Source organism: Papaver somniferum, chromosome 7 (genome assembly GCF_003573695.1).
Source record: "Papaver somniferum cultivar HN1 chromosome 7, ASM357369v1, whole genome shotgun sequence".
Lineage (NCBI taxonomy): Eukaryota > Viridiplantae > Streptophyta > Magnoliopsida > Ranunculales > Papaveraceae > Papaver > Papaver somniferum.
In genome coordinates, this window is record NC_039364.1 from 257,430,511 (window position 1) to 257,451,136 (window position 20,626).

General features: G+C 38.2%; 1 protein-coding gene across 1 annotated transcript in view; it reads left to right on the plus strand.

Annotated features, from left to right (window-relative positions):
* The first annotated feature begins 6,261 nt into the window (after nt 1–6,261).
* The window catches only part of LOC113296430 (primary amine oxidase 1-like), a 33,272-nt gene continuing 18,907 nt past the window's right edge, over nt 6,262–20,626 (plus strand). Inside the window, exons 1-6 of the mRNA XM_026544737.1 lie at nt 6,262–6,455; nt 7,830–7,966; nt 8,087–8,556; nt 10,280–10,326; nt 14,882–15,380; nt 15,485–15,609. Coding sequence (XP_026400522.1) covers nt 6,262–6,455; nt 7,830–7,966; nt 8,087–8,556; nt 10,280–10,326; nt 14,882–15,380; nt 15,485–15,609 — 1,472 coding nt within the window. The remainder of the gene's footprint in view (nt 6,456–7,829; nt 7,967–8,086; nt 8,557–10,279; nt 10,327–14,881; nt 15,381–15,484; nt 15,610–20,626) is intronic.

The window sequence follows — 20,626 nt, forward strand, 5'->3', positions numbered from 1 at the left end:
AGTCGCAATACCACATCTCGGAAGGTACGTATACAATTTACATATTTTTGCATCATTTCATATAATCATACATACTTTTGTTCACTGGGACACCTGCAATATGGCGAGCGTTTTCATGTGCCAAGGCATGTGAAGATGCACACATCTAAATTCTTTGCGAATATGGAATAGTGGGACTGGGCCCCTGCGCGAATTCCAGATAGCAGAAAATATTTCAACATCATTTCATGCGCGAGCAAGATGCAGCAAGGTTGTGCACTCTTGTGCGAGCGTTGAGCAGCATGACAATCATTATCTTCTGGGGGCGAGTTGCATATCACTTCAACATGGATGACCATCACTTGGGGGCGAGATATGTAACACCTCATGGTTTGAAATAAATCTATTGGGGCGAGCTGCGTAACACTCCATACGCTTGGGGGCGAGTTACATAGCACCTAAACGCGATGCGAAATTCATCTTCTGAAAATCGAAACAAAAGGTAACCCAAACTTCTTAATCCTCCAACGAGTTACAAGATTAAGAGGGGGCGAGTATACACCTTAATATTTTGAGGCAATTATTGCAATCAGTAATGTTAAAATTCTACAGCTGAGTTGATCGAATTGTTGTATTCCAGTTCTTGAGCAACTGCTGCACTCAGTTGGACGCAACTGATGCAGTCCAGTTTTGCTCATCAATTCTGTACTCAGTTGGACGCAACTTATATAGTCTGGTTTTATTTGTAACTGTTACACCCAGATTTATCAATCCTCAAACACTGATGCAGTTTAGCTAATCGAAGCTACTGCTATCCAGTTATGTTCATCGCTCCTGCAGTCCAGCTGATCGAAGATGCTGCAATCCATCTCTGTTCGCCGCTATTGCATTCCAGCTGACCGTAGCTGATGCATTGAAGTCTTGCTCGCCGTTGATGCAGTTCAGCTGATCGCAGCTGCTGCCATCCAGCTATGTTCGCAGTTTCTGCAGTCCAGCTGATCGCAGATGCTACAGTGCAACTTTGCTCGTCGCTGCTGCACTCTAGTTGATCGCAGTTGTTGCAGTCCATCTATGTTCGCAATTCTTGCAGTCCATCTGATCGAAGCTGTTGCAGTCCATCTCTACTCGTCGCTGTTGCAGTCCAGTTGATCGAAGCTGCTGCAGTCCAGCTCTGTTCGCAGCTCCTGCAGTCCAGCTGATCGCAGCTGCTGCAGCGCAGCTTTGCTCGTTGTCGTTGCAGTCCAGCTGATCGAAGCTGCTGCAGTCCAGCTATGTTCGCATCTCCTGGGGTTCAGCTGATCGTAGCTGCTGCAGTACAGGTTTGCTCGTTGCTGCTACAGTCCAGCTGCTCGAAGCTGCTGCAGTCCAGCTTTGTTCATTGCCGTTGCAGTCCAACTGATCGAAGCGCTGCAATTTCAGCTCTGTTCGCAATCCCTGCAGTCCAGCTGACCGCAGCTGCTGCAGTGCAGTCTTGCTCGTCGCTGCTGCATTTCAGCTGATCGAAGCTTCTGCAATATAACTATATTCGTAACTCCTGCAGTCCAGATGATCGCAGCTACTGCAGTGTAATTTTGCTCGTTGCTGCTGCAATCCAGCTGATCGAAGCTGATGCAGTCCAGCTATGTTCGTATCTCCTGCAGTCCAGCTGATCGCAGCTATTGCAGTACATCTTTGCTCGTTGTTGTTGCAGTCCAGCTGATCGCAGCTGCTGCAAACCAGTTTTGCTCAAAGCTGTTACTACCCAGTTTTTCTCAGGACAGTTCTTTGTGTCCTTCGCAGTCCAGTTTACCGCAATCATTGCAGCCCAGTCCCGAAACAACTATAACGATCTAGTTTACATCGCTGCTTCTATCCTGATTCGTATAACTACTGAAGACATATAAAGAATCAAAGATCGATGTCACAACCAGTAACACAGCCAAGACCATTGAAGGTCCAACAACACACAAAGTTTGTTATCATCTCAACTACTAAAGGGTCATACCCCTTCGCTACACAACTACCACACTTCGGTTTTACATCTACAATTACAGCTCACTTTCAGCACCACTCCTGTCCAGCATCACGCTTCCGTTGCAAACCTGTTCAGCCTTCAGTCCTATTTTTGCATACAACGATGGTTCAAACTTAACTATTTCCCACCGATCTTCCAAGCAAAATAGCCTCACTTTGGGGCGACTTGATTACGATTTCCTCAATCGACGAAGGCATTTTTCTTTGCGCTTCAACAACAGTAATTTACTCTTGGGGGCGTCTTGATTTCCGCAAACAATAAAGGAATTTTTCCAATCACCTCAACATCAACAATCCACACTTGGGGGCGAGTTTTTCCATCGACTAAGGAAAACGAAATTTTCTTAACCCCCAATGAGTTGGAGGTTAAGAGGGGGCGATGTTTGTACCATGAGTTAAAATGTCACATAATGGGACAAATTGCTACTTAAATCACCCTTTGGCCCTCATTCAAGCCTATCACCAGCTTACTCACTGAAGTAGCTACCAGCAAGTCCAGTGCTCCGTGAAGTCAACACTGGTCAATGGTCAAAGGTCAATACCGGTCAATGGTCAAAGTCAACCATCGGTCAACGGTCGAAGTAAGGTTGTCAGTCGCACTTCCAGCCAATTTTCGTCAATATCGCCAGCGATACTGCCAACTAGTTCCCGGGCATGTCCCCCGGCCATCTCCCCCGGGCATGTCCCCCGGCCATCTCCCCCGGGCATGCCCACAGGCGGAATCCTTCATCCAGTCTGCCAGCCATTATGCCTGTCAACCATCAATCCATTCTTCCAGCATGCAGAATTAACACAATGAGGCGTACAAGGGTTTCATGCGGATTAATGCCAGGAGCCGTGCAGAGTAGTTTATGGCCGAGAGGCATGCAACGCATGGACAACATGCATGCGAGCAGTTTCATTGATTCTAGCATGCATGCCAGCAGTTTCATCCATGCGCCATGCAGAATTGGATTCCAGCAGTTTCAGCCATGCGGTATTGATTCCAGCAGTTTCATCCATGCGGAATTGAATTCCAGCAGTTTCAGCCATGCAGTATTGATTCCAGCAGTTTCATACATGCAGAGTTAAAGAGGAGGCATGAATGAACAGTTTCATGCAGAGTTAAATAGGCATGCTGGCACTTAAATGGTATTAAGTTTATTCCGAAAATTGATTATGGAGTTGTATAAATAGTGACGTCCGGATTAGAAAAGGGGGGACGAGGAGGAGAGAAAGAAAACTCACTGTAATTCTATTATCAATAAAATATCACCCCCAAGGGGATTCGTCCGTGGATGTAGGCAAGCCATGCCGAACCACGTTAAACTCGTGTCTCACATTTCTATACCGTTTCTTCTTTTTTAACCCTGTTTTCATCAACAATACCAAAAACATCATGTTTCGTGCCCAAAAGTAATTTTGGGTACAAACACCCTCGTTTGTCAATACATCCATATGAAAATGGTTATATAGTGGATCTCCTCTTTAGTTCTCCACAATGTGGGACTCAAGGAACATTTCATTCACTCACAAAATGAGCAAGTATCCTTGGACCCATAGGTCACTATATCAAACCACACCAAGACTAAAACATGTTTATTAAAAACTCATTTTATTTAAAAATTCATATATTAGAACCATCAACATGTTTTTAATCATTTCAAAAGAAAGTTTGACAAGGTTTTGCTTGCGATATATGATGGTTTTAGTGTTGCAAATATCATCACTAGTTCACTACAGTTTATCATTATCAACGTACTGTTATTTAATATTCATGTGCGTCTACATGTTCCAAGGAAGATGCGAAAACACTTATAATTTTCTTAACCTCTGAACTTTCTTTTACGAATACCTTATATTACTTTTCTTCTAAAAGAAAAAAAAACTTATGTTACTTTGTTAATATTTATTATTTCATTTTTCAAGTTGTTGTTATATGGAAGATTGATCAGAGTTGGATTAAACCAATGACACCTCAAATAGTGGTATACATGAAACATTAAACAGAAAGTCCAACATACAATACATTATAACTCATTATCATACATCATGCAATATTATAGTTTATGTGTTTCCATATCTTACCACAGTTTTTTGAGCTACCTGACAAATTTTTCTCTTTGTTTGATGATTAATTGATATTACAATCAATACCTTTTATAATTATGATTGGGTAATCAACTTTTATTAATGATTTTCCTTTATTCTCTAATTTTTTTGATATAAGAAGCTATGAGTGTCATAAGTGCAACAAATTACTCAAGATATTTTCCACTAATTAACTAATAATATAACGCGAGTAAGGATCATCATCACAGAGAGTTGTGTAATTGAGATGCTATTAAGGAGGATTGGTTTATTGATTAACTAAAAAAAATAAAAAGAAATATGAAGGAAAAAAAAGTTAACTTGGTCATTATACTTATCTATTATTCGTTTGACTCATTCATCTCCAACCGTAGAATAATAGTTAGTGCAGTACTATCAAAAAACTCCTTGTACCACTGAATGTCGAAGTGCTCGAACACCAAATTCTATCCAACTGTGCCACCAAGTAGTAGCGCACTCAAGGTGTAACCCAATCGAATGCTTTAGGGTTTGTGATAGGTTGATCCCAGCATCATAGATCTTAGCGTAAGGTCCCGCTTACTAGTGCTGTCCTCACACAAATTTTCTCTACAAAATCCCCTACAAGGTCTCATGTTCTCTACTTGTGTAGGAGATGGTCGATGATTTCCAATTGGTTAACTTTGTACTAGCATTACAATCATCAATACAGTAGAACCTCTATATATTGATACTCCATATATTAATAACCTCTACATATTAATAAAAATTTATGTTCCCAACATGGGCTAGTTAGAAATAGTAATAACCTCTCCAGTTTAATATTAATCATTTTTTCTAGTTCCGCCTTAAAGATTTTACCTCCAAATAATAATAATCAATACTATATAGAGAGATTCTACTGTAATATGATCTCGCGTGCACTCCAAACGGTCTAAGAAATCAATCATAAACCTTAGATATAATGGAAACAAACGATAAGATGATAAAAATTATCAATAAACTTGTATAACTAATCAAACTTCATGCTTAGAACATTGAATTTATCCTTAATCAAAAAAATATTAGCTGCTCATATTACAAAGAAGAATGGTTTCCCCTTGAAGGAGTAAACCCTTGGTTTAAGATGTAGAATTTTTGGTATGAGAGGTAGAGATAATTGTTTGAGCCTTAGATGTCTTCTTTCAATGCTTGTTCCTTAAGTATCCTCTCTTCCTAGGATTTAGAATCCCAACGGAACAAAATTTCCTTAACATAGAAGTCTAAAGCGCACCCTATAGGTTAGTCACAGTCGGCATGGTCGATTCCCATTGAACCATGCCAAACTTTAGGACCAAAATAGTGCCAAATCACTACCCTAATAGTTGGTACAGTCGGCATAGTCGATTCCCATTGAGCTGCGACAAATTTGGGGCCTTAAACGCATCAATTTCCTCCCTAAATAGTGCCACAGTCGGCACAGTTCTAAGAGTGACGATTCTTGAGATGTTGATCACTTTTCTTGCTTCGACTGTTTTTTCCATTACTTATTGGTCCGAACTCGGAAAGACTTTTTTCCATTCTTGAGATGTTGATCACTTTTATGCTTGTTCATAACACCAAGTGTCTTCATCCACGTAATCCTCGGAACCTTCATAACCGCCAATTCATCTTCAACGGGCTCTTTAATTTGCACAATTTTAAGAAATTAGTCGTATTTCCGTTACAAAATAAGTTGGTCGAGGAAGTTAACATAAAATTTTATTCTGGTCTATAGTTTTACCTCTTTTTGGTCCTTAATCCGTGGTTTATTATCATTAATAACCTAGATAAGTTGCAACTTTCAGTTATATTTGTTGTTCAAACTTTGACTTGCTCCAATTGACCCTAGGGTATGATCCGTGCTATAACGACACAGCTTTTTGTTGTTGTCAAGAACAGTGATCGTCCAACATTCTTCTTGTATTGTTATTGCTCACATTTTTAATTTGTTTTTCATTTTATGAGGCTAAGCATAATAATGAATCCAAGTTTTAAGCACTCGTGGTTGGGGCGAGAACTTGGGCCCAAAATCTGCGAATTCGACTTAGCACATTAGTATTTTTTATTTTTATTTTTTTTTGCAAATGAGTGCTCGAACAGTTCACAACAAATTGAATGTGAATGCAATTTTGAGATACGACGGTTTTTGGATTGGGTGTGGACGCAGTCTTAAGAAACGTGGATATCCACACCCTTTAAATGGAGGATATTTATGAAATTCTTATAAATTATATGGGCTTAGGTCAGTGTGTTAATAGTCTAATGCATAGTCAGTTGCTTAAAGACTTGCATCAACAGTTCAACACCAATATATCGTCAAAAATCAAGAGCTGCATTTCGGGAAACAACTTTGCATATCTTGATCGCGCTATCACATTCACTTCCTGGACCAGGTGTTCTTTGTGTTCCCAAATTTTTTTCTTCTCCCGTTAATCCGCGTAGGACCCCAAATAAAATTTTGCATTGAACATTTAAAGCATTGGTACTACCATACACGTTGGATAAAAAAAAAAGTTTTCTATTGCCAAGCTTGTCTGTGTGCCTGTGCATCTTTCACTTAGTACCCCCTCTCTAGAATTTTAATACCCCCTCCGTGGTACTCCAGGGAATGTTCCTGCCCTATAAACAGTGAGAAGTACACACATGATGGGATATATATTGGGTGTCCAACTGTCCATCACCCTGTTTATATTATTCAAGGCGGCTTTTGAATTGACCTCCATTCTGCACGGTTAGTTTCCCACAGAATGCAGTTGCTTCACTCAAAGCTGTTGGATATTTTTGATACACTGGCTATTTATTTGTTTTTGCCTTATTTTCTTATTTTATGAAAAGATGAAATACAATGAAGCAATATAGTACAAAAGATCTATAATTTCATTTTTATCAAAAATATTAGTAGTAATGCTCTTTCTCTTCACTCGTTGTTGCAAGTGCTTTGATATGTGTTGAAGTCTTCTGATCCTGCTTCTTTTGCCGCTGATTCCGCTGATGCATTGTGATCTCTACTTATAAATTCTCTAGCTTGCAGAAGTTTTTCTAATATGTAAATATTTTCTTCTATAGTATTCTCTGCTACCCAAAAAACATTTGATCCTTTTATGTCAATAAATTCTGTCAGGAATTTACAGTCTGTAACAATAAAGACACCCGAGAGTAAATTATCTTCGAAACAGAAACCCTCATTAGATCCATCTTTAATAACATGTTGCACATCCACTCAGTATCCAACAAAACTCTTCAGGAGTATATTTTCATCTGCCTCAGACATAAGATCACTTTCTGAATGAACAAAAAGCAGCAATTCTATGAATAACAAGAGTGCAGCTTGACCGAGTAAATTGATCATACATCCATAATGCTCACTTTTTAGGTTCAATTCTGTAAACCAACTTCATGCTATCAAAAATCTGCAGTCCTTTATAAGCCATATCTGTATAGCTACATGCAGTTAATACGGCAATGAAGGTTATGTCGTTAGGTCTAAACCATCTTTCTCCATTTGCTCAAAAAGTGCAAGTGCATTCTCGGCATCTCCATTCATTGTCAATCCAGAAATCATCACATGCCATCAAAGAAATTCTTAGCTAAACCCAAATTCCCACGTTTTGCATACATATCTACAAGAGCAGTGTTAATCTGAACAGTCATCGGCAACTGCATTCTCTTCAAATGCTTGTGAATCCATATTCCTTCGTCAGGGTCTAAATTCATCAACCGAAACATTTCCAACCCCTCGTTGAAACAATTGTTTTGCACATAACTAGAAATCATACACCCCCAAATTCATCTATCCTTGAGGGTGCATCATCAAATTTTAACCGCGCAGAATCATCATCAGCATCTTTAGAGTACCCAGATAATTGTCCACGAAATCTATCTGGAATTTCATCGAACAGACGACGTGCTTCAGCCATTCTAGCGCAAGAAGAGTACATGAGTAACAACGTATTACCGACAAAAATGTCACCATCAAAACCCAACTTGAAAACACCTCCATGGATTCATTGTTCCTCCTCGACAGGGAAAAACAACCCACCTCGTAAATCATTTATCATAATACGAGTTAACAAAGAAACACACGAAATCATCGTGGATTTGTTGCAAAGGTCGATCATCTCTGATAAAGTCTATACTGGTCATGGTTATCCACCTCTTACTATGGAAGAACAAACAACAGCCAACCAGCTAGTTTTAGCATACCCTCCTTTTATACGTTCGGTTAAGAAGAGAAAACTCAAACTATCTGAAGTTATTTGTTCATCTTTCACAGTAGGATGGTTTGGGGAGGAACATGTTAAGAGAAACATAAAAATTGTGTGTTTCTATTTGGATGGAACAGTGAATTTTTATGCTAGACCTATTCAAGGTATAACTATTACGGTTAACCTTGATGAGATGAAAGTAACAGAATACACTGATAGGATAATGGTCCCTCTTCCTAAAGCTGAGGGAACTGACTATAGGAAATCAAAATCAAAACAGTCAAACGATGTTATGGCTGTTGGAAAAAATACAGTTTTATGTGAATAAAAATTACTAATAAAAAGGTTTTTCCAAAAATAAAAGCACCTTCCAAATTTATCTCTTAGTTTTTTACGGGATAAGTTTATCATATATTTTTTGGATTTGGGTTAAGGTTTTACATAAGAAGAACCTCTTTTTGATGCCGATACATATAGAAAAACCTCTCTCATATCCCCCTGGGGTTGAGTACTTCTTATTCGTTTTTTTGATGTTTGATACAAGGGTTTTAAGTGCTAACGATTCGTGAGTTTTCCGCTGCCAAGTTCTAGAAGGACAAGTTTGAATGTGCTATTCAAGCTTGTTAAGATTGTTGTATCTTGGAGGCAGATGTACCCGTAGGGCTATAGCATCATCTTTTTTCAGAGTGTAGCCGGGCATTCTTGTCTTAAGGACAGTATGTTGAACATGCGCCTCAATCTACCATTACCGTTTTCTTGTTTCCATGGTGTTTATCAGGATGTTCAAGACATTAACAGTTGACTAAGGAGAACACACAAAAAATCAGATAAGTGCCTCTTATATTATTTAGTTGATTGATTAATTTTTAATTGTTATTATCCAACAAACTTAAGACAAGAATGTATCTTTACAATAACAATTAAAATAACGGAATTGGTTTAGTAACTAGGGCAGTGAAGTTGGGTGTTGTTCTCAGAATATTGGTCGGTTTATCACCTTATTGTTGTTTGATCATGTTGAGTCCATAACTGATTGGTATATGCAGATTTTGTAGATTATCTATTTGTACGAGAACAACATAGAATCCAGCTATAGTTGAAGCTTTATTATTTATGCGAAAGATTGAGTTTATATGTGCAGTAAATTGTCTATGAATTAGTCTAGTCTACTTGGTCAAAAGATTAATTCGCAATCATTCTTTATATCTCCAGCATGTGATGTATAGTTTGTTCTTAGAGATTCTTTATATCTCAATTCCTTGTTAATCATCTTTGCAACATGTGATAAGATCGAACCAGAAAATTATGTCACGTGGATTTTCAATACCTAGCCTGTAGGCTGGTCAATATGATATGAATCTCTTGCTTTCTCTGCTGCTACATTCAAGCACTGGATTCGGCAATCAAATTTTATAAAGGAATTTCCAGACAAGTGGATTTATCAGCTGCAAGCCCCTACTGCTCTGATGCAATATTTATTGAGATCATGAATAGTTATAACAAGGGAAATGTAGCATCAGTTGTGTTAGTGGAATGTACGGGTATTAGTGCTAGCGTACTTGTTGTGTCGCAGGGAGTTCCGACATTGTTCTCTGACCTATGCCATTTTTGCGAGCACCCTAGCAAGGGAGATATCGTCGAGTAATTGATTCTAGAGTTGGAAAGTTTCATACACACAACTGGAGGATATCCAAGGAGGGAAGACAACGAGCCCCCTTCAACACTTACGTGGACGTTGTTTTTGTTAGCTCAGTATTATGACAGACATGCAAATATGAGACATCTCTTGCCAGAATAGACGAGGCTGTTAAGCGGGCTCCAACTGTTAAGGAATTTCACCTAGCCAAGGGAAATATATTGAAGCACGCAGGTGACCTGGTAGCAGCAGCTGCTTTGGCAAATAAAGCTAGGTGCATGGATCTAGCGGACCCCTTCGTAAAGAGGGAGTGTCTGAAGCGCATGCTTCTGGTTGTACAGGAGAGGATTTTGTGCAGGAAAATTTGGTTGAGCAGGCGGCTACTTGTACAGGAGAGGATTTTGTGCAGGGAAATTTGGTTGAGCAGGCGGCTGCTTGTACAAGAGAGGATTTTGTGCACGGGAATTTGGCTGAGCAGGCGGCTGGTTGTACAGGAGAGGATTTAGATCGACACAATAATTTGCACTACTTAAGGCAGTCGATGTGGTTTGAGCTTACTTCTGGAGAGAGTTATTACCGCCTACAAAAATTCGAGACTTCTAGTAGAAGGTTCTTTGCTGTGGAGAAGCTCTACGCAATGACTGAAGACCTATTCGACGTCCGTTCCTATCCTTCTCAAAAATTGACTCTCCAGGCCTATATTGAATTGTTGAGGGTTCCGGACCTGCTGGTTGTACAAAAATATTATTGTAAAGCGATTGTTGGAGCCATCAGGTGCTATATAGCATTGGCAGATAGGGTGAGAGAGGCGCAAGTCCGTTCCAAAAAAGAAAGTGAAACCAAACACGAGGAGGAAACAACTGCTAGCGTAACAGCCAAGCCTGTTGGCATGGAAAACAGCAGTGCAAAGTTGTTGCAGGGTGAAAAATCAATGTTGGTAGAAGCTCGAAGAGTTGAGCTACAGGTATCAAAATCCAAAGTGGAGAAAGACACGCGGCCCATGTGGCTCTAAAACTCTCGACAATTCCAGAACTAAAATTAAGAGCCTGAAACAAACCAATGAGAAGAGCCCCTCTCTTCATAGTAGCTTGGTCGAATCTTCAATAAAATCTCGTCATGACTGCTTTTGATAGAAAAGACGCAAAGTAAATCTTTTAGGCAAAGCTTTTATAGACGGGAAAAACTTCTTGATGAAAGTAAGTCTTCATCCGTATTGGCAACGGAAGCTCGAATGAGGCGATTACTGAGCAGAAATTCCGAGAACAAGTATAAGAAATTGGAAGAGTTTTTGACTTTCAGTTTGAAGGATGTCACGAAGGAGAGTACTTTTGATTTCTTTTTACCTAAGCTTATAGTTAGTCAGGTAAGAAACTTCCCTGAAAAATGAGGCGACGAATGCGGGAACAGGAGCACTAGGTTGTTCCAACAAAAGTGCATTCTCCATTGACAAAAGCATCCGTGAAGGTACCGGTAAGTATTGTGCAGCAATTCATCTCCTTCAATATCATGTAACAGTACAATGGATTTCACCTCAGGTACCCACTCATCTAGAAAGATGCTCTTGTTTGCATGTTTGTTTTGAGTTATGTAAATATCTTCTTGGAGTGAGATTGATGAATTATGGTAGACAGTCAAGATAATTCGTCTATGTGATTGTCATTGAGAAGCTATTTAGGTTGTCACCTTTATCATGATATTTTAGGAGACGAGGGTCGGTTTATCTCGTTGATTTACTGGATTAGTTGCCTTTTTGAACTTACTGAAGGCAAGAGCTAAGCTTAAGTAATTTTAAGGCAATTACTAAAATGTGGGGGACCTTTGGCCATAGTCATACTTGGACGGATTCAAGGCATTTCGGCCAGTTGAGTTGCTTATGCATCTGTAGGCTAGTGCACCATTTTTGTTCCCAAAAGGAACACTTGACTTAGGTAATGATACATAAGTAGATGTGGAGAAAGTATTCTTAATGGTTGTGGGACAAACTACAAGTTTTGGAAATATGAAATGTACCTGATATAACCATATTATACATATATGTATAAACCTAGATACTTATCGTACCACATGTCTCTATTATGATATTTTGGGATGTGATGAAATCTTGTGATGTGACAAACATATAACTGTTTTACATCTACTAATAAATCGTTGGTGTTTAAGATTTGACAGGAAACTATTATGCGGTTGAAGTGGTCTAAAGGATCAGTAGGTAACCAAAATAAATTTTGAGGATATAGTTTCTGTCTAACGCGTTTAGTATGTGCTTTAAAACAGATTTGCATCCGCGTTTAACCTGGGAAATCATAGGGATGCTCTGACTAAAGGATCAGAGATTAGAATGCATGAGGTACATATGTAATTTCACATATGTGATATATATTGCACTAACATTAATCTTGAGAAAGATGTAAAGAATGTACTACTGAATAGTACATGTATTTTTTATATGCTTTACAACCACCTATGAAATATGTGATATTTACGACTTGACTGAAAGACCAATTGGTTGATTTGATCTAAAGGATCGAAGGGAACCAGAATATATTCTGAAGGAAATGGTCTTTGTCAAACTCGATGCATTTAATGTGTGTTGTAAATGTGCAGTATATCAGGTGTATACAAATACTCTTGTATCTCAAGAGAATTACTGAGATGATCTGATTAGAGATTTGAGATACTTGAGGTACATCTTAAATTGTGTATGTAATATATATTGACTGACCTTAAGAGATGTTGTTGTTTCAGGCTATGGATAAATCTTAGCCTATGTGTGTATCCTCTTAAGGAGTGTTTGTCTAAGGAAGTCCTTAAAACAGACAAGATGAACTTGTATATTGAAGAAATCAAAGTTCGTGTGCTTTAATTCAAGCATAAGAGGAAGACGAATGATTACTAAGATGCTTCTTAGAAGATATTCCTCTGTGACCGAAGCCTGTGGCCATCATTGCAGAAACTCAATTGACTATGTGAGTCTAAAGTAAATGAGCAATGACAATGTCTAGACATACTCGGGGAAGGCTAATTCGGTAAGATAACTATACTCTTTAATGAAGTAATTTTAGTTGATTCGTGAAGTCAAAAAGAGGTCTCAGTAGACATGTAAAGTCAAAAGAGAACCTCACAGACTTAGGGAAGTCAACAGAAAAATTAGTGGTCCTTTGACGAAAGGATTTTCTAAAGAGATAGTTCGTAATTATACATCGAGGGGGAAGTGGGACTTAAGCTCATATAAAATAAACTTGCCATGAAGGATACTCAACCTTGCTGTCTGGAGATCCCAAGATCAAGGTTTCGAATGAGACAACTAATTTATGGCGGGTAAAGGTAAACACTATCAGAGAATGATATTCTCTGTCCCTTCCCTATGGTGTAGATGTGATAGTGTGACTGCATGTGTAGGATGACTTTTAATAAGTCTTAATGAGTTCCATAGTTTCAATTTAAGATTGAAGTGGGGTATAGCAGTGAACACTCTTAATGGAACTCACCTATCTGAATGAGGAAGTGGGTCGCTTTCTATGAGAATATGAGCTGATTCTCTAGAGCATTCTGAGAAACAAGACGTCCAGGGCCAAAATGGACACAACGGCGGAGCTTGGCAGCAACCTTGGAGATATCATGTGTGGTTGTTATCGCGAGTTACACCAAATGTTAGACAGTTCAAGACCTAATGGACACTGGCTAATAAGTAGTTCAGGTAACCTCTCACTAAGCAAAGGTTCAAGACCTTATGGACACCTATGCCTATTCGTGATATTTCTTGTTTTCCGTGTTTTATCGTATTTTTATTCATGTGGGGGATTGTTGGAAAAAATACAGTTTTATGTGAATAAAAATTACTAATAAAAAGGTTTTTCCAAAAATAAAAACACCTTCCAAATTTATTTCTTAGTTTTTTACGGGATAAGTTTACCATATATTTTTTGGATTTGGGTTAGGGTTTTATATAAGAAGAACCTCTTTTTGATGCCGATATATATAGAAAAACCTCTCTCATATCCCCCTGGGGTTGAGTACTTCTTATTCGTTTTTTGATGTTTGATACGAGGGTTTTAAGTGCTAACGATTCGTGAGTTTTCCGCTGCCAAGTTCTAGAAGAACAAGTTTGAATGTGTTATTCAAGCTTGTTAAGATTGTTGTATCTTGGAGGCAGATGTACCCGTAGGGCTATAGCATCATCTTTTTTCAGAGTGTAGCCGGGCATTCTTGTCTTAAGGACATTATGTTGAACATGCGCCTCAATCTACCATTACCGTTTTCTTGTTTCCATGGTGTTTATCAGGATGTTCAAGACATTAACAGTTAACTAAGGAGAACACACAAAAAATTAGACAAGTGCCTCTTATATTATTTAGTTGATTGATTAATTTTTAATTCTTATTATCCAACAATGGCAATGCAAGATGAACGCTGCATCGACATTGATGGTCATTTTGTAAGGTCTGTTCAATCTTTCTCTTGTGCATGTCAATCTTTACTGTTAAAACTCATGGTTTATTAGTAGGATGTCTTTTCTTTCTTCTAATATTACAAATTAATAATGAAGAGACGTTGGGACCGGCCGGCCATGATGGCCACCAGCATGACCTTCTCACGTGTGAGAATTTTAGGTATTTTTGTTGCTCATTTGAGCAATATTCTAGTGTCGTAAATCAATCAACTACATAATGAAACCCCTAGATTTATGAAGAGGTGAGTGTCAAAATCTCAACCACTGAGAACCATCCAAGGAAACTGACTGCATTTGCATCAATGCAAAGTTTTACTCCTACTATTCAAAGTAGAAATGTAAAATGAAAGTTCATCAACTTCATTTATAGTTTCCACAAATTTATGCTGTCTATTATCAAGTTAGTTAAGCTGTCACTGTTTTGCAAGTGGTTCCTAAAATCTTATGTGACTTGAATTGAAGTGTGCACAAAATTTAATTAATTTCCAAAGTTGGATATTTTTGTGACAATGTTATATTGGGACGCAGTTGGGCAAATTGGAAATTCCACATGAGTTTCGATGTGCGGGAAGGGCTCATCATATCTTTGGCATCAATTTATGATGAAGAAAAAGAGAAGTTCCGTCATGTCCTGTACAAAGGATTTATTTCAGAACATTTCACACCATATATGGATCCGACAGAAGAATGTTATTACAGGACAATCTTTGATGCTGGTGAATTTGGTTTAGGACAATATGCCTCTCAACTCGAACCCCTTAAGGACTGTCCAGCCAATGCAGTTTTCATGGATGGGTACTATGCTGGACAAGACGGCAAGCCGGTAGAGATTAAAAATGTTTTTTGTGTTTTTGAAAAATATGCTGGAGATATCATGTGGCGTCATGCCGAAACTAGTATTCCCGGTAAAGTTGTAAGGGAGGTTAGAAAAGACGTGACCTTGGTAGCGAGGATGGTTTCCACTGTTGGCAACTACGATTACATTTTTGACTGGGAATTCCAACAGAGTGGCTCTATTAAAGTTGAGGTAAAATATTTCATTTAGACACTTTAAAAGTTTAAACCATAAGGGATGTGCAGCATTTTTGTTTCAAAACTGAAAGACGCGATTTTATTTTCATGAATACACAGGTAGGTCTAACTGGAATCCTCGGAATGAAGGCTACAGAATACACCCACAAAGACCAGATCAAGGAGGATATCTTTGGTACCCTATTAGCTGACTATACTGTAGGGGTATACCACGATCATTTCATAACGTACTGTTGGGAGATATATATATTTAAAAACATAGTTTTGTAATATTATATTAAACTTAGAGAAATAGTGTGGTGGTATTATTTTGGACTCCCACACTATAAACTTGGGTTCAAGTCTCACCCCTTGCATTTGACTAGGTATATTATTTTTCAAAAGTCCGGGAGAGCGGGGCCTTGGGAGGTCTGGTGACTTAAAAAAAAACTTTTTGCAGATTTTACTTTTGGTTTTCAAAACGTTTTTTTTTTAAGGAAATTATTCTCTAATTAATTCTCATTAATTTTGGTACTATATTCTGCCTGTTTTTTGACTGTTACGAAAGATTAATTTTGGGTAATTAATTAGAATTTATTTTCATTACACTTAATTGATTCTCTTAAGCTGTTATAAGGCTGGTTTTCTGAAAAGAGAAAGTGATCTGTTTTTGTGATTCTGAGCAAGTGTTAGAAAGAGTATTGTGATTCGATTTCTCATAGTGCAGAGAAATCGAACAAGAGAGTATCAGCTGTTTTATCCCATAGGTTTTCGACAATTTTTGACTGCTAGCACAATCAAAAAGGCAGAGTCGCGAAATACCTTAAAGATAGCGACCTAGTCCGCGACTCATCTGTTTGAGATTCGGTTTCATTATTTGTTCACTGTTTCCAACAATTTTAAGGTATTTCATTTTGCTATGGAGGTTGAAAAGAAGCGCGTTGATGATACCAACAAGCCATTCAAATTTGAAGGGCTGCATTTCAGAAAATGGAAGCTGAAGATGTTCTTTTGTCTCAAACTCATGAAGCTGCATATGATTGTGTCGAGTGTTCATCCTGGAACCCTGGAACCTGTTTTTGATAAGACTGTTGCTGCTGATAAGACTGCTGTTGTCGCTGCTGATGCTGATGATGGTGCTGCTGCTACTGATCCACCTCCTACCGGTGGTGCCAAAGACGTTGTTTCTCAAACTTCTGAGGAGAAACAGAAGGCCATTGATAAATGGGTCGATGATGACTTTGATTGCAAAAACTACATTCTTAACGCATTATCTGATGATTTATATGAGTATTATTCAACTTTTGAAACTGCTAAAGATGTGTGGGATGCATTACAGAAAAAATATGACACCGAGGAAGCTGGCTCAAAGAAGTATGTTGTGAGCCGGTACTTGAGATACCAAATGGTGGATGATAGGTCAGTTGTTGCATAACCTCATGAACTTCAAATGTCTAATGGAATGGGATTCTCACATCGAGGAAGCTGGCTCAAAGAAGTATGTTGTGAGTTGTAGATAATGAATGGGATTCTCACATGTCTAATGGAACTTGGCGTATAGTAGATTTACCTCCTGGTTGTAAGCCTATAGGTTGTAAATGGGTTTTGAAAAGGAAACTCAAACCTGATGGAACAGTAGATAAGCACAAGGCTAGACTGGTTGCTAAAGGATTTAGGCAACGAGAAAACGTAGAATTTTTTGAAACTTATTCTCCTGTTACTAGATTAACATCTATACGTGTTTTGATTGTTGTTGCTGCTGCTCATAATCTTGTTATTCACCAAATGGATGTTAAAACTGCTTTTTTGAATGGTGAACTAGAAGAGGAAATATACATGGAACAACCTGAAGGTTTTGTAATTCCTGGACAAGAACAGAAAGTATGTAAGCTAGAGAAATCTCTTTATGGTTTGAAACAAGCTCCTAAACAATGGCATGAGAAATTTGATAAATTAATGATTTCAAATAATTTCAGAATAAATGAGGGTGACAAATGCATCTATCATAAATCTGAGAATGATGTATGTGTGATTGTTTGCTTGTATGTGGATGATTTGCTGATATTTGGTTCCAATTTATCTGTTGTCAATGAAACTAAAAGCATGCTTAGTTCGAATTTTGACATGAAAGATTTGGGTGAAGCTAGTGTAATCTTGGGAATCAAAATAACTAAAACTGATATTGGTATTTCTTTAGATCAATCTCACTACATTGAAAAAATTCTGAGGAAGTATGAATATTTTGATTGTAAACCTGTTTGTACTCCGTTTGATCCTACTGTGAAATTGTTTAAGAATACCGGAGAAAGTGTTAGACAATCTGAATATGCTAGTATAATTGGAAGTCTGCGTTATGCAACTGATTGTACTAGACCAGACATTGCATATGCAGTGGGAGTTCTGTGTAGGTTTACCAGTAATCCTAGTTTGGAACACTGGGATGCTATTGAGAGGGTTATGCGGTATCTGAAAAGAACCACAAACCTAGGACTACACTGTAAGAGGTATCCCACAGTCCTTGAAGGATTTAGCGATGCTAATTAGAACACTCTCTCAGATCATTCCAAGGACACCAGTGGATATGTTTTTACAATTGTCGGGGGCGCTATATCTTGGAGATCAAAGAAACAGACAATTATATCCCAATCTACGATGGAGGCTGAATTGATGGCACTAGCAGCAGCTAGTGAAGAGGAAGGATGGCTGAAGAGTCTGTTGTCAGACATTCCAGTATGGGAAAAACCGATACCAGCCACTTTGATCCACTGTGATAGTACCGCGGCTATCGGAGTAGTAGAGAATTATTATAATAACAATAAGAATCGACAGATGCGTCGAAAGAACGACACAGTTAGAGAATTTCTCACAACGGGTGTTGTTAGAGTAGATCATGTAAGGTCTGAACAAAATATAGCTGATACTTTGACGAAAGGATTAGCAAGAGAAAAGGTATGGAATACCTCTAAAAGTATGGGACTTTTTCCCGTGAGAAGTTGAGTCATTTGTAATGGATACCCAACCTAGAAATAGGTTCAAAGGGACTAGACGAAGTTACAAATGATATGATAGAGTCATGCACTCCCATAGCATGATATCCTGAAGTGGGAAACAGGTTGAGTGTTTAAACTCTTAATGATGTCTATAGCTCTTAAGTTAGAGTGGGATACACAGGAGTATCCTTGATAGACTCACCTATACGAATGTGAAGGTATGGACGCCTTCTATGAGAACTTGGGCATTTCTCTAGATCGTTTGTTAAGAAAGGGATAAGCACATGGCCTTAATGTGCAAACTTAAGGACATTACTCTAGATGTAGTTGTGTGTGTTAAATAATCTAATGTTAGTAAGATTTCAAGACGCGAGTCACTCTAGTCACCTAGTACTTAGAAAGTTTAACACTATGTAGAGGTTCAAGTCGAAAGGCACCTTTGCTTATGCACAACTATATAGCACTTGCTCAATGTTTTTAAAATATAAGTGGGGGATTGTTGGGAGATATATATATTTAAAAACATAGTTTTGTAATATTATATCAAACTTAGAGAAATAGTGTGGTGGTATTATTTTGGGCTCCCACACTATAGACTTGGGTTCAAGTCTCACCCCTTGCATTTGACTAGGTATATTATTTATATCTATACTATTTATCAAAATTCCGGGAGGGCGGGGCCTTGGAAGGTCTGGTGACTTAAAATAAAACTTTTTGCAGATTTGACTTTTGGTTTTCAAAACGTTTTTTTTAAGGAAATTATTCTCTAATTAATTTTCATTAATTTTGGTATTATATTCTGCCCGTTTTCTGACTGTTACAGAAGATTAATTTTGGGTAATTAATCAGAATTTATTTTCATTAAACTTAATTGATTCTCTTAAGCTGTTATAAGGCTGGTTTTCTGTAAAGAGAAAGTGATCTGTTTTTGTGATTCTGAGCAAGTGTTAGAAAGAGTATTGTGATTCGATTTCACATAGTGCAGAGAAATCGAACAAGAGAGTATCAGCTGTTTTATCCCATAGGTTTTCGACAATTTTTTACTGCTAGCACAATCAAAGAGGCAGAGTCGCGAAATACCTTAAAGATAGCGACCTAGTCCGCGACTCAGCTGTTTGAGATTCGGTTTCATTATTTTTTCATTCTTTCCAACAATTTTAAGGTATTTCATTTTGCTATGGAGGTTGAAAAGAAGCGGTTTGATGATACCAACAAGCCATTCAAATTTGAAGGGATGCATTTCAGAAAATGTATGTTGAAGATGTTCTTTTATCTCAAACTCATGAAGCTGCATATGATTGTGTCGAGTGTTCATCATGTAACCCTGGAACCTGCTGTTGATAAGACTGCTGCTGCTGTTAAGACTGATGTTGTCGCTGCTGATGTTGATGATGGTGTTGCTGCTACTGATCCACCTCCTACCGGTGGTGCCAAAGACGTTTTTTCTCAAACTCCTGAGGAGAAACAGAAGGCCATTGATAAATGGGTCGATGATGACTTTGATTGCAAAAACTACATTCTTAACGCATTATCTGATGATTTATATGAGTATTATTCAACTTTTGAAACTTCTAAAGATGTGTGGGATGCATTACAGAAAAAATATGACACCGAGGAAGCTGGCTCAAAGGAGTATGTTGTGAGCCGGTACTTGAGATACCAAATGGTGGATGATAGGTCAGTTGTTGCACAGGCTCATGAACTTCAAATGTCTAATGGAATGGGATTCTCACACCGAGGAAGTTGGCTCAAAGAAGTATGTTGTGAGCTATAGATAATGAATGGGATTCTCACATGTCTAATGGAACTTGGCGTATAGTAGATTTACCTCCTGGTTGTAAGCCTATAGGTTGTAAATGGGTTTTGAAAAGGAAACTCAAACCTGATGGAACAGTAGATAAGCACAAGGCTAGACTGGTTGCTAAAGGATTTAGGCAACGCGAAAACGTAGACTTTTTTTGAAACTTATTCTCCTGTTACTAGATTAACATCTATACGTGTTTTGATTGTTGTTGCTGCTGCTCATAATCTTGTTATTCAACAAATGGATGTTAAAACTGCTTTTTTGAATGGTGAACTAGAAGAGGAAATATACATGGAACAACCTGAAGGTTTTGTAATTCCTGGACAAGAACAGAAAGTATGTAAGCTAGAGAAATCTCTTTATGGTTTGAAACAAGCTCCTAAACAATGGCATGAGAAATTTGATAAATTAATGATTTCAAATAATTTCAGAATAAATGAGGGTGACAAATGCATCTATCATAAATCT